General features: G+C 40.0%; 1 protein-coding gene across 11 annotated transcripts in view; it reads left to right on the top strand.

The window, feature by feature from the left end:
* Positions 1-12,481, top strand: part of TENM1 (teneurin transmembrane protein 1) — a 393,076-nt gene that overhangs the window by 83,582 nt on the left and 297,013 nt on the right. For 10 of the 11 annotated variants that reach the window (XM_083595775.1, XM_083595774.1, XM_083595782.1 and 7 more), the window contains exon 2: positions 6,770-7,047. In XM_083595775.1, coding sequence (XP_083451901.1) covers positions 6,831-7,047 — 217 coding nt within the window. In that variant the 5' untranslated portion in view covers positions 6,770-6,830. Of the gene's footprint in view, positions 1-1,557; positions 1,577-6,769; positions 7,048-12,481 lie in introns of those variants that run through there. The other variant, XM_083595777.1, reaches the window with a different exon arrangement.

Below are 12,481 nucleotides of genomic sequence, written 5' to 3'. Positions count from 1 at the left end.
CACCAGCCACCAATGGCTCCCACTTGTGTTACCTAATGCACTCCCTAAAAAGGGAAAGTAATACATGAAGGTCAGGCAGAAAGTCCTTCATCTGCTACGTCGATTCTTTTAACACACTGAAATGAGCATAATCTTGGAGAAAAAAGAATGTTGAAATGTTCTTTTTCTTGCTGCAGATGTTTAATTATACTGCCTGTCAAACATTCATACACACCCGCTGCAGGCATTGAAGGGTGGGGAGGTTTATTGTGAGGGGGAAATCTTAATATTTTAACTAACCCTTGAAAAGCTGCTTGGAGGTCCTTGCTAATTCCTTTCATAGATATGCTCCTTTCCTGCAAAATTATAAGTTTGGTGTCTTGCAAAGGAATATTAATAGAAATGTTTTATGTCATTTTGTGCGTTTATGGATTAAGCTTGCCGAGCAATGGTGAAACTCTGCAGTTGTCCAGGGCATGAGAATTTAATCAGGTTAAGCTGTTTCTGCCTATTTAACTTGGGAAATGTGGGAAATGGGGAGCGTGATGCATGCAGTAAGCCTTGCAATATCGCTGCCCCTGATTCATTACTCCTCTCTATTCCTTTGTAGTTTTTAGAGTCTTATGGTTCTGTGGGGGGGGGGGGTGATGTTGGCAGACCTTCAGGTATTGCCACAGCTTTTTACGTGGAGAATTCAGACACACAGGAAGCTAATTTATACAGAATTATACTGTTGGTCTATTCTGCTCAGTGTAGTCCACTCCAGTTAAAAGCAGCTTGCTAGGCTTCCAGACTTTCCCAGTGCTCTCTGGAGATTCTGGAGACTGAACCTTGCACCCTCTGCATGGAAAGAATGTGCTCAGTCACTGAGCTGTGGTTCATCCATTATAACTGGGGTGGAGAATTTGTGGTCTTCTAGATTCCATTCAACTCCCATCAGCCCCAAGCGGCATAGCCAAAGATTAGAAATGATGGGAGCTGAAGTCCAAAAAAAAATATCTGATAGGCCACCCCCCGCCCCATTCCTCCTTGAAGCATGTAGACTGTTAGTGACTGTTAAAGGGAGAGAGGGGGAGGGGGTTGAAGGATCTTTTCGTTTTCTGTCAATTATTCTGCCCTGACTGGCCACCGGAATTCCTCCTGAAAACTTGCAGACTCCCTCTGTTATTCTTGCAGGTATGAGGTGTGGGGGGGTTATAGCTTTCCCTGCCTTTTGGAAATTGTGTTTCCATCTCAGCTATACCCAGTCACACCCAGCAGCAAAACCAGGGGACTGTAGCTGTCTAATTCCCGACTACTGAATCACAGCGCTGCACCTCTAAGAAGTGATTAATTAAAATCCACCATCTTCAGTCCTGAATGGCTCATGGCGCATTTGGAGATGCAAGTTTATAATCTTGCTTTTGGCAGGCTTCTATCCTTTCTGTTATTCAGAGCCATTGTTCCATAAAATTAAGATTTCAGGTTAATGTTCATACATACACTTACAGCAATTTATCCTCAGTTTTTCTTAAGGTTTCTAGAGAGACACTACTAACACATGCTTAGTGCAAGATGTACCTTGCCTTTTGTAGAGCCCTGACGCTCACTGGAAAAGGTGAGTGATTTAAAACCACTGGTTCCTCTGTGAGATAGGCAAGCATTATTATTATTCTCATTTCATGGATTGGAAAATCATGGCCAGAGAAGTTCAGTGATTCTTTCTTCCCTTCCCTTCCTTCACCCTCAAGGTGGAGCTGGAAGTAGCTCAGATATGTTGTTTTCCTGTGCTCAGGGTTGCATTTCCCTGTATGGTCTGCCCAGGTCTACAGGAGGGACCCTCTGGACTCTTCTACTATCTACTTGAAGTCTGGCTGCCAAGGCTCAACAGAGGGCCTCTTCCATTATGGTGCCCATCTTGTTATTTTATTTATTTATTCAGTTTATATCCTGCCCTTCTTCTCAATGGAGCCCTATGGCAGTGAGGCAAGCACCAATTATAGAAGGGCTTTTGCAGACAGCTACATTGTAATCTTACCCATGTCTACTGAGATGTTAGTCCTATTGAATTCAGTGGGTCTTACTCTTGTGTAAATGGGATTAGGATTGCAGCTTTAAAATACCTTTCTGTTTCTCCTGGAATTTCCTGACTGTTTCTATTGAGATTTTGTTTTGGTGTTTGGTTGTGGCTGTTGTGGTTACTAATGTTATATGACTCTCCTATACTAATACTAGATGCTGTTTTAACTATTTTGTTGTTGATGGTGATGGTGATGATTTTAATTGCGTTCTGTATGTTGTGAATAGAAATGGGGTGGGGGACATGATTAAGTTTAAAATCTAAAGGTGCAAATGCAATGCATTGTTGATTGAATATCATTTATGAGGATGAAATTAATTATAGAAAAGTGAAAGCCACACCACAGTCAATACAGAGTTCCACAACTGAAAAGTAAATACTGTAACACATCTTTTTTTTCTGCCTGCCTTGCCATATGCTACCATATGGATCAAAAAGGGTAGCACTTCACCAGACTAATTTATTTCGTGTGAATCATTTTCATTCTGTTCATTTTGCTTTCTAGAGACTTTGTTTTGGAGGGGCAGGGGAGAATGAACAATATTTTAAATGACCCAGCAGCTAAAATTAAACACGATCTTAATTTTAGATGATTGTTTTACATTAAAATAGAAAACTTTATTTTAAAATAAAGAAGTCTCACCTTCTTTCAAGAGGAAACTTCTGCAGATATGGGTGTGTTTTCCGTCCATTGCTTTGTGAACCCAAACAGCCTCCTTGGACACTGTTAGATCTATATTACATCCCCAAGTGTTAGATTTTGTCTTTTGTATAAGTGGTGTAGTCAAAGGATTCCTAGCATGTCTTTTTAGCTATAGATCTCCTCCCCTTATTGTGCATTCATTAATGTACCTCACGACAGGAATACATTATTCTTTAGAAAAGAGCAGGAGAGCTTTAAGGGTTGTCTTTTCAGTTAGTAGAAATTGAAATATTGTGGGTTGAGTTCAGAAAGTTGTATCTCTTATTTTAAAGTGGGTGACCTACTTCAACCACATATTGTATTTTACTTCCTCCATTCTTGTATGGCTAGACTCCCAAATCAAGAACATATAGGTGCTTGTGAAGGTGTATTGCCTGAGTATTGTCAGTTTTTCTTCTGTGAAATGGTTACTTGGTAGTCCTCATGGCGGTTTCCAAATGTGCCCTTGGGCCCAAAACAGTTTGGGACCCCTGCTCTAAGGTGCAACATATCTTATGTTTCATTTCAGAAGTTTGAGGAGTGGGTGGGTGTGCAGCTCAATAGTTTTTCTATGTGTGTTTTCTAGAAGAAAAGTAATCTGGAACCAACAGAAATACAGCCATTTGTCACTGTACAGAAGTTTATGTCGGAGAGTTCCCTGTTCATAAATGCACTGGAAGTGAGAATGCGTTCAGTTCTGATCCACTCCTCCCCTCTGAGAAATGAAACATGTGCATTTGATTTTCCATGTGTGTCATGTAGGAATTAAATGGTACATCACAAATAAAGAAGCAACTGGTGCATTTCGCTTTGACTTCCCACAAGGTTCAAGATTAGAATTCAATTGCTTCATCAATATATCTTCAGACATGCTAATAACTCCTATTTGTAAGGAGCTGCTGGTTCCTATACTATGGATTTCTCCTGAGGCACAGTTTCGACGGTAGAAGAGCTTATTAGGTCAATTTACAATGGAACCTTACCTCTGAAGAATGTTTGGCTGGAGCTGATAAACTCTGTAGATATTTGAAGCTATTTTTTTCTTTCAAGGGCTGCATTCTTTTGAGGGGGGTGGTTTGATCTGTTGGGTGCCACATTTTGGTGGTGGCAGGACCACCCTTTTCCTTCCTGAAAGTAAGTGGAATAATTTATGGCTACCTACACCATATAAATCAGTATCCACATATTCATAGATGGCACCATATACTGGTACAAATTTCTAGAATAACTTCTAGACTCTTACTGTGTGGGCAGAGTTTTTGTTTGTTTGTTTGTTTGTTTGTTTGTTTGTTTTCATCTATGGTAGTAATGACCCACTGTTTTCTAAATGTTGGACTGACATTTATAGGGAGAACTCTGATAGATGTAAAAGTGATATTGTAATGACCTCACCTCAAACTTTCTTTGTCAAATATCTGGGATGGCTATGGGTGTAATTCAGACTTGAAAGGCCTAATAACATTATAGCATGGGTGGAAAACATTGCAATTAACTTGCAACTACAATTAACACTTTGGTACAAAAATATGTGTGCACTAGCAATATCAGAGAAGATTACCCACAATTTAAATGTCTCAAGTAGGTCAGAAGACCCAGAATGAGACAATATCTTTTGGAGTTTTATGAAGAAAAATCTTCAGGGGATGGGGGTTGGTCAAGGTTTTGAAAATGGTATAGGTGCAATTTACTCAGAACAAAAGGCCAAACTAATTGTTAACAATGTGGTGACAGAGGAATTTAAGATAGAGAAACGGACACGACAAGGCTGCCCAATTTCCCCATTGCTCTTTATTTCGGTCCTGGAGGTTTTCCTAAATATGATCAGAAGGGACCGTTTGATTAAAGGTATACAGGTCGGAGCCAAACAGTACAAATTGAAAGCTTTTGCAGATGACTTAGTACTGACGTTACAGGAGCCAGAATCTAGTACTAAAAGAGTATTAGAACTTATTCAAGAATTTGGTCATGTGGCAGGATTTAAGTTGAACAAGTTAAAAACTAAGGTTCTTGAGAAAAACTTAACACCGAATGAGAAAGAGAGGTTTCAGAAGGAGACAGGTTTAACATTGGTTAAGAAAGTAAAATACCTGGGGGTTAATATGACCGCTAAGAACTTAAATTTATTTAAAGATAATTATGAGAAATGTTGGTCAGAAGTGAAAAAGGATCTAGAAATATGGTCAAATTTGAAGCTTTCCTTGTTAGGTCGAATTGCTGTTATAAAGATGAATGTATTGCCAAGAATGTTATTTTTGTTTCAATCATTGCAAATTTTGGACAAAATGGACTGTTTCAAGAAGTGGCAGAGAGACATTTCTAGATTTGTTTGGCAGGGCAAGAAGCCCAGAATAAAATTTAAAATACTAACTGATGTAAAGGAAAGAGGTGGATTTGCAATGCCAGACCTTAAACTATATTATGAAGCAGCAGCATTCTGCTGGCTGAAAGAATGGCTGCTTCTTGAGAACACAGACATCTTGGATTTAGAAGGTTTTAATAATGTTTTTGGGTGGCATGCATATTTGTGGTATGACAAGGTTAAAGCACACAAAGCATTTAAAAATCATATTGTCAGGAAAGCATTGTTTAATGTCTGGATAAGATATAAGGATCTACTTGAAAATAAAACCCCAAGGTGGTTGTCACCGATGGAAGCGAAGGCTCAGAAAAAGCTCAATATGGAGGCCAAATGGCTGAAATATTGGGAAATTCTGGAACAAGAAGGAGACAAATTGAAATTGCAGAGTTTTGAGAAACTAAAAGATAAAGTGCGAGACTGGCTTCATTATTATCAAATAAGGGAGGCTTACAATTTGGACAAAAAAACTGGCTTCCAGGTGGAAAAATCAAAATTGGAAACAGAACTATTAGACCCCAAAACTAAGATACTATCAAGAATGTATAACTTGCTGTTGAAATGGAATACTCAGGATGAAACGGTTAAATCTGCTATGATTAAATGGGCACAAGACGTTGGACATAACATTATGTTTGCTGACTGGGAACAGTTGTGGACCACAGGTATGAAATTCATGGCATGTAATGCCTTAAGAGAGAATATTATGAAAATGATATACAGGTGGTACATGACACCAGTCAAGCTTGCAAAAATCTATCATCTGCCCGATAATAAATGTTGGAAATGTAAAGATAGTGAAGGTACATTCTTTCACCTTTGGTGGACATGCCCAAGGATTAAGGCTTTCTGGGAGATGATATATAATGAAATGTAAAAGGTATTTAAATATACCTTCTTGAAGAAACCAGAGGCCTTTCTCCTGGGCATAGTCGGCCAATTGGTGCCAAAGAAGGATAGAACTTTCTTTATGTACACTACAACAGCAGCAAGAATACTCATTGCAAAGTATTGGAAGACACAAGATCTACCCACTCTGGAAGAGTGGCAGATGAAGGTGATGGACTATATGGAATTGGCAGAAATGACTGGCAGAATCCGAGACCAGGGAGAAGAGTCGGTGGAAGAAGACTGGAAGAAATTTAAAGATTATCTACAGAAACATTGTAAAATTAATGAATGTCAGAATGTGTGTGTTTTGCTATATGGGGACTTTATTTCTTATAGTTTTGGAATTGGTGTACAAAATTCACTACCTGCAGTGATGAGAGGAAGCTAGTTTTCTTGATGAACACTTTTCCTGAATATCCTATGTACTATGTGAAACTTAGTTTTATATTCCACTACTGTAATTATTATATATTTTTTTAAAAAATAAGTTTATCTATATTTTAAAAAATAGTGAGATAAAATGCTTGTATCTACCCACCCAGTATAATTCAGTGGTTCCATCTCAAGGTTTATTCTGCCTACAATTTCTTACAACTTGTTGTTTAATTCCTTGCAACAATTAACTGGCTAAAACCTTTCAAAACAAGGGATCATTAGGAGAATGTTTATGCTCCCTTTGAGAACATTTTAAGTTTCCCTTAACTAAATCTACTAGACAAATCAATTGCTTTGGGGGGGGGGGGTTGAACAACTACCATGCTTGAATGAAGAGAGTTACATTGAACATTTTTGTCTCTTCCAGGACTGTTTCGGTAAGGAGCCTCAATACACTGTTTTCACGATTTTGGCCTACTTAATCAGAGATGGAGCAAATGGATTGTAAACCCTACCAGCCACTGTCGAAAGCGAAGCATGAAATGGATCTAGCTTACACAAGCTCATCTGATGAAAGTGAGGATGGAAGAAAGGCAAGACAGTCTTATGAGTCCAGAGAAACGCTTAACGAATATGGCCAAGAACTCAGAATGAATTACAACAGCCACAGCAGAAAAAGAAAAGCTGTTGATGAACCCACTCAAGGTATTTTTTTTATTAAAAAACCAGTTTTTATTAAAAGGAATACTCTTAATAACTTTTTAATCATATGGTAATCACCCACTTAAATTGCTTGCTATCCCTACATCATATGGAGCAGATTAAGTCATTTTCCTGTGTAGTCTTCTGTTCCATATCTTTTTTTTTTGTGGAGGAAGATCTGGATAGCTGTGAGCTATCATTACAGCAATTGCCAGCAACTTCTGACTTATACAATTACTCTTTTGTTTATGGTTGGGCTATGCCTTTCTTAGGACCAACCAACCTGTCACAAAAATAAAAGCTTGTTACACAAGGCAGAGCTGTAGTGGAGGTGATGGTGGAATTAAAAAAATAATAATAATTGGATGTTGTAGCTGTAAGACAGTGGTGCTTGGTGCACATTTTCCCAGGGAAAAGTGACAGGACAAGTGGAAGTGTGGGCGAGCCCTTGGTTTGGTGTGTTGTGTTAGGTAGAAGGTCAAACAAGAACACAGAGTTCTTGGTATTGTCCATTAATGAGTCTTGCCCTGCTGGCTTTACAATGAAGAACAGATTGACTTTTCAGGGGTCCAAGAGTCCTTTTGTGTCAGCAGAGCAGCACTGGGCAGACTGTTGTCCTCAAAATGTTGTTGGATTCCCGCTCCTATCAGCTCTTTTTTTTTTATAATAATATTTTTATTAAGTTTAACAATAGAAAGATACATAAAACACACAAAAAAATAATAAACAACAATACAATCTTTCACAAAAAAAGAAAAAAAAACAATCAAAAACACCACAAATAACATAAATAACCTAAAACAAACACAAATCACTCTTTTCTAATTATTCATCTTTAGTTAACTTATTTTCCTGACTTCCTCACACCTCCCTTTTTTGTATCCCTCTTTAACAATTAGCTCAGCAAATTCATATCGTACTACTTTGTCCTTAAATGTTTACCTCCCAAATTTATAATTTCCAATTTTTATCCCTTGTTACTAGAACTTCTTTTTATTTCAATATCATCCACATTCATACATTTTACAGTACTTCTGTAAATAAGTTTTAAATTTCCTCCAGTCTTCTTCCACCAACTCTTCTCCCTGGTCTCGGATTCTGCCAGTCATCTCGGCCATTTCCATATAGTCAATTACTTGCATCTGCCATTCTTCCAAGGTGGGTAGATCTTGCGTCTTCCAATGCTTCGCAATAAGCATTCTTGCTGCTGTTGTTGCATACATAAAGAAAGTTCTGTCCTTCTTTGACACCAATTGGCCAACTATGCCAAGGAGAAAGGCCTCTGGTTTCTTCACAAATGTGCATTTAAGCACCTTTTTCATTTCATTATAAATCATTTCCCAGAAAGCCTTAATCTTCGGACATGTCCACCAAAGGTGAAAGAATGTACCTTCAATTTCATTACATTTCCAACATTTATTCTCGGGCAAATGGTAGATTTTTGCAAGCTTGACTGGGGTCATGTACCACCTCCAGCTCCTATCAGCTCTAGCCAGCTTTACCACTGGAGCCCAACAACTTCCAGAGTGCCACAGGTTCCCCACTCTTGCTGTAGAGAGCGGTGGTTTATCTACCGATTGCAGCCTGCCCTTAATTGCCAGACTTTGTGGCAGCTGCTGAGAAGATGAGAGACTGAGACAAAGTGGAAGTCTGGAAATGAGCTGCTAACAAACTACTTCTTTACATCTGTTAATAACGTCAAAACATTTTCCATTTGATAGGTGAATTCGCTACACATGCCAAGCCAACTCTAAAATTTCATTGATATAAACATTTCTATACCACATGACAGTCATTTCAAAGCAGGGCGCAAAAGGGGTGTACCGAATACAACATTGTGGAAGACCATTCTTTAATGACTACTGAAATTTTAAGAAGTCTTTACCAAGTGTTGCTGGGGTGGGCCTGGGGAAGTGGTCTGATGTCAGTCAGGAGAGAGTTCCATAGAATTGGGTCTTCGATACTGAGCAAACAGTTCCAGGAAACTAACAAAAAACACATTTAAAATGAAACTTCTGCAACCAGATTGGAATGCCAAAACATCTATAAGCATGTAACTCTTGGTGCATGGTCTTCAAAAAAAGGGTGTGGGGAAGGGGTTGTCTATATCAATCCATCTCACTTTGTTGATGCTTTCAGGCAGGAGGGGTGGGAAGGATATAGGGACTCTTATTTCATGAAGCTGAGAAGTGAGGAGAGTTCTGTTGTCCTTCGTGTGGGAATTCCATGGGTATCTCTGGTTGGTAACAGAGGCATGGCTGTCAAGTGTCCCTTATTTGAAGGGACAGTCCCTTATTCCAGCGCCATGTCCCGCTGCTGTCCCTTATTGATGGATGTCCCTTAAATGTCCCTTAAATGATGTCCCTTAAATTTCAAAGGAAGCAGCTCCTCTCCCTCCCTCCCTGCTGGCCAGGGTGGAGGGAAGCTCCAACTGTGTTGCTTGGCTGTGTTGCTCACCCAATAAGAAGTCTAAGAATGACTGGGGGGTGGAGCTTGCATGCCTTGTGTGTGGCTAGTTAATGCAAGCTGAGAGGGGTTTTGAATGCTGGACGCCATTTTGTTGCATGTGCTGCTGCAAACTTTGCAGTGCAAAGCCGGGCCGGGGAGCCATCTTAAGTTGAGGCTGCATAGGCCTTGTGGTGCATGTGATTCAGATTCTATTCAGTTGAACTTCTGGTTACAAAGTTGGTTGGACAGTGTTTTCGAAGCTACCAGCATGAGTTTGACCAGACTGCAGGAGGACAGGAAGACTGGAGTGCCTGGAACAGGTGATGCTGCAGGTCCCTTATTTTGGCTGCTGGTCCCTTATTTTCAAGGCTGCTGGTCCCTTATTTTCAAATCTGTAAGTTGACAGCTATGAACAGAGGAGTGGACCAGATGGGCCACTGGCCTGATCCAGCAGGCATTTCTTTTGATCTAAAGAAGTGGAGCTACAGAAGTGAGAAGCTCTCTGTATTTATTGCTCCTCAAATGTCACATCCAGGGAAAGGTATGAGGAGGAAACTTAAAAGCAGGACACATAAAAAAATAAGCCTCCTCTACACATCAAAGTATGTGTTTGCCAATACAAAAGACTTTGTATGCATATAGATATATAGATACAGATACGTATAGATATATATGCATACATATAGATGTATGCATATAGATATATAGATACAGATACACACACGCATACACACATAAATCTGCAGTCCTCCAAGCATTTAATATTTGTATACTTGTGATATGTTTTTCTTCACTAAAACAAATTGCTTCAGGAATTTTGTCTTTTTCTTGGATAAGATTTTTTCATCTATTGTTTTCAAAAAGAAACTTTTTGAAACACTCTCCTTTAGGGAGGATTGTTGTTGTTGTTTTCTTTTGCTTGGCTCACTTTTACCTTCCTTGCTTGTCAGAAGCCTAAAAAATAAAATAAAAAAATCAATGCCAAATACAGAATCGATCTATGGGGAGGACGTTATTTAAGTTAACATTCTGCATGAGTGTTGCAGAAAATCAAATGCTGGAACATTCATTTCATGATAGATTGTAGCTCTGAAGGAAGTTGTACTAGAGAGCTATCAGTGTCGAACAAGCCAGAACTGAGTGGGAAAAGATAGAAAAGGAGACAGAATTGTAAATATTTGGGTAAGAATGTACCAAGGTGTAAGCTGTAATCCTTACCCCAGTTACGTGGGATTAAGCCCCATGGCAGGACTTAGTTCTGAGTAGATATGGTTAGGATTAACCAGATATGGTTAAGTCCAGAAAGCACAGTGAGCAAATGAAGTCTTGTAACCCTTCTTAGAAGGCTGCAGGCCATTTTATGTTGCATTAAGCTTTTCAGAAGTCTGAATAAACATCTGCAGAGATTCAGTCCTGAATTTCTCCAGCCTATCTTGGTTCCAAGGATCAGAAAATAAATATATTTGTATATGAACTGAATCTCCCAAAGTCTGTTTTGTGCTATTGGGAATAACAAAATATTTAAGATAAGAAGCTATGTTTTAAAGTGAGGGGCATTTGGTGAAGCAAAGCTTACCTAACACAGACAGATTTGAAAGGAGAGTGATTCCTTAAAAAAAAGAAAAGAAAAAGTGTGTGTATCCATTTGCTTCGGAGGCTGAATTTTCATGCCTATTTTTGCCATGGTATTTTTTGCCACGGTGTGCATGTCTGATTTTCTCAATTGCTTCTGAATGCATCCCAATATTTTTGAAATATTTTCACAGTTCTAACACTAATGAAAGCTAAAGTCCTGCAGGGTGTGCTGAATGGAAATCTGAGGTGACATTATGTTCAGAAGTATCATATTCATTGCATGAATATGAAAGGTAAAAGCTAAGCTTCAGGGTCTGTTAGCTTGGGGCCTGGCAGTCTACTTGACAGGCTGCAACCGAGAGTCATATGAGCCACAGAGCAAAAATATGTGGACATGTATGGGCTGAAGATCAGGCACTGAATCCTATAAACAAGAACTAGAGCCAGATATATCATCAAAACAAGCTAGGTTGGGCAGATGAGAACCAAAGACAGGGACATAGACCAAGAAAGTCTAGAGGGCCTTTCCATCTGAAAAGTATTTCACTGGATCATAGTGGGTGCAAAAGGGGGCATGTGCAGTAGGTGGCAGGTGAGGGGGTGGCAAAACAGCATCCTGTGTAGGTGAGAGAAAAGAAAGAAGTGTCACTGCCATAGCACACATTCACTGACTACATTCCAGCCAGGTCCCATTTATTAGAAGAGGTGGGTGAACAGCCACCCACCTATTCTAATAAGATGAATCTGGTTGGAACATGTAAGGAGTCACCAATCCTGTGCCGTGGCTGCTGTGCACCTCTGTTTTCTCTTTGGGCCAGCAGGAATGTAAAGGAGCCAGGCCTTGATGATCACATGGTGTGGCTGGCTACAGCCCCCACACACCTTACAGGAAGAGGTGAGTGGCTATAGAAAGGCTGGTCTGCTTGGCCACACCAGGAAGAGGAAGGTGAGGAGGTGCAAAAGAGGTCCCACTGCCACCACAAGCGAGCAGGAAAGAAGGAGCACAGCAGGCAGGTGAACTGGCAACGTAAGCGCCAGCCTGGAGCAGGGGTCTTGTGAGAGCTGCTAGGACCAGGACTTATGTAAATTGTCCCTTGTTTTTCAGTGCCCCTCCCAAAGGGAAGCAGGATGGGCTCCCCTTTGCTCCTTGGTCAGCCTTTCCTTGTATTGCTACTGTGGCCACCACTGAGACAAGTCAACCTGCACATGCTTCCTTCTCTCAACCGTGGTGGTGATAGGGAGGCAGCAGTGCAGGCTTTTGCCCTCTACAGGAAAATGTGTAGATCCAGCACTGGTCCTCATTGAAGAACACATTTGGGGGCAAGAATTATATAGACACTCATAATCCTCTATTGTGGTTCCTCTTGTCTTGTGGCCTTGGGCTGAAATAAAGAGCTGTAGTTCTAGATCTGCC

This window comes from Podarcis filfolensis, assembly GCF_964270895.1.
Source record: "Podarcis filfolensis genome assembly, chromosome: Z".
NCBI classification, from domain to species: domain Eukaryota; kingdom Metazoa; phylum Chordata; class Lepidosauria; order Squamata; family Lacertidae; genus Podarcis; species Podarcis filfolensis.
This window is presented reverse-complemented; position numbering and strand designations above follow the sequence as displayed.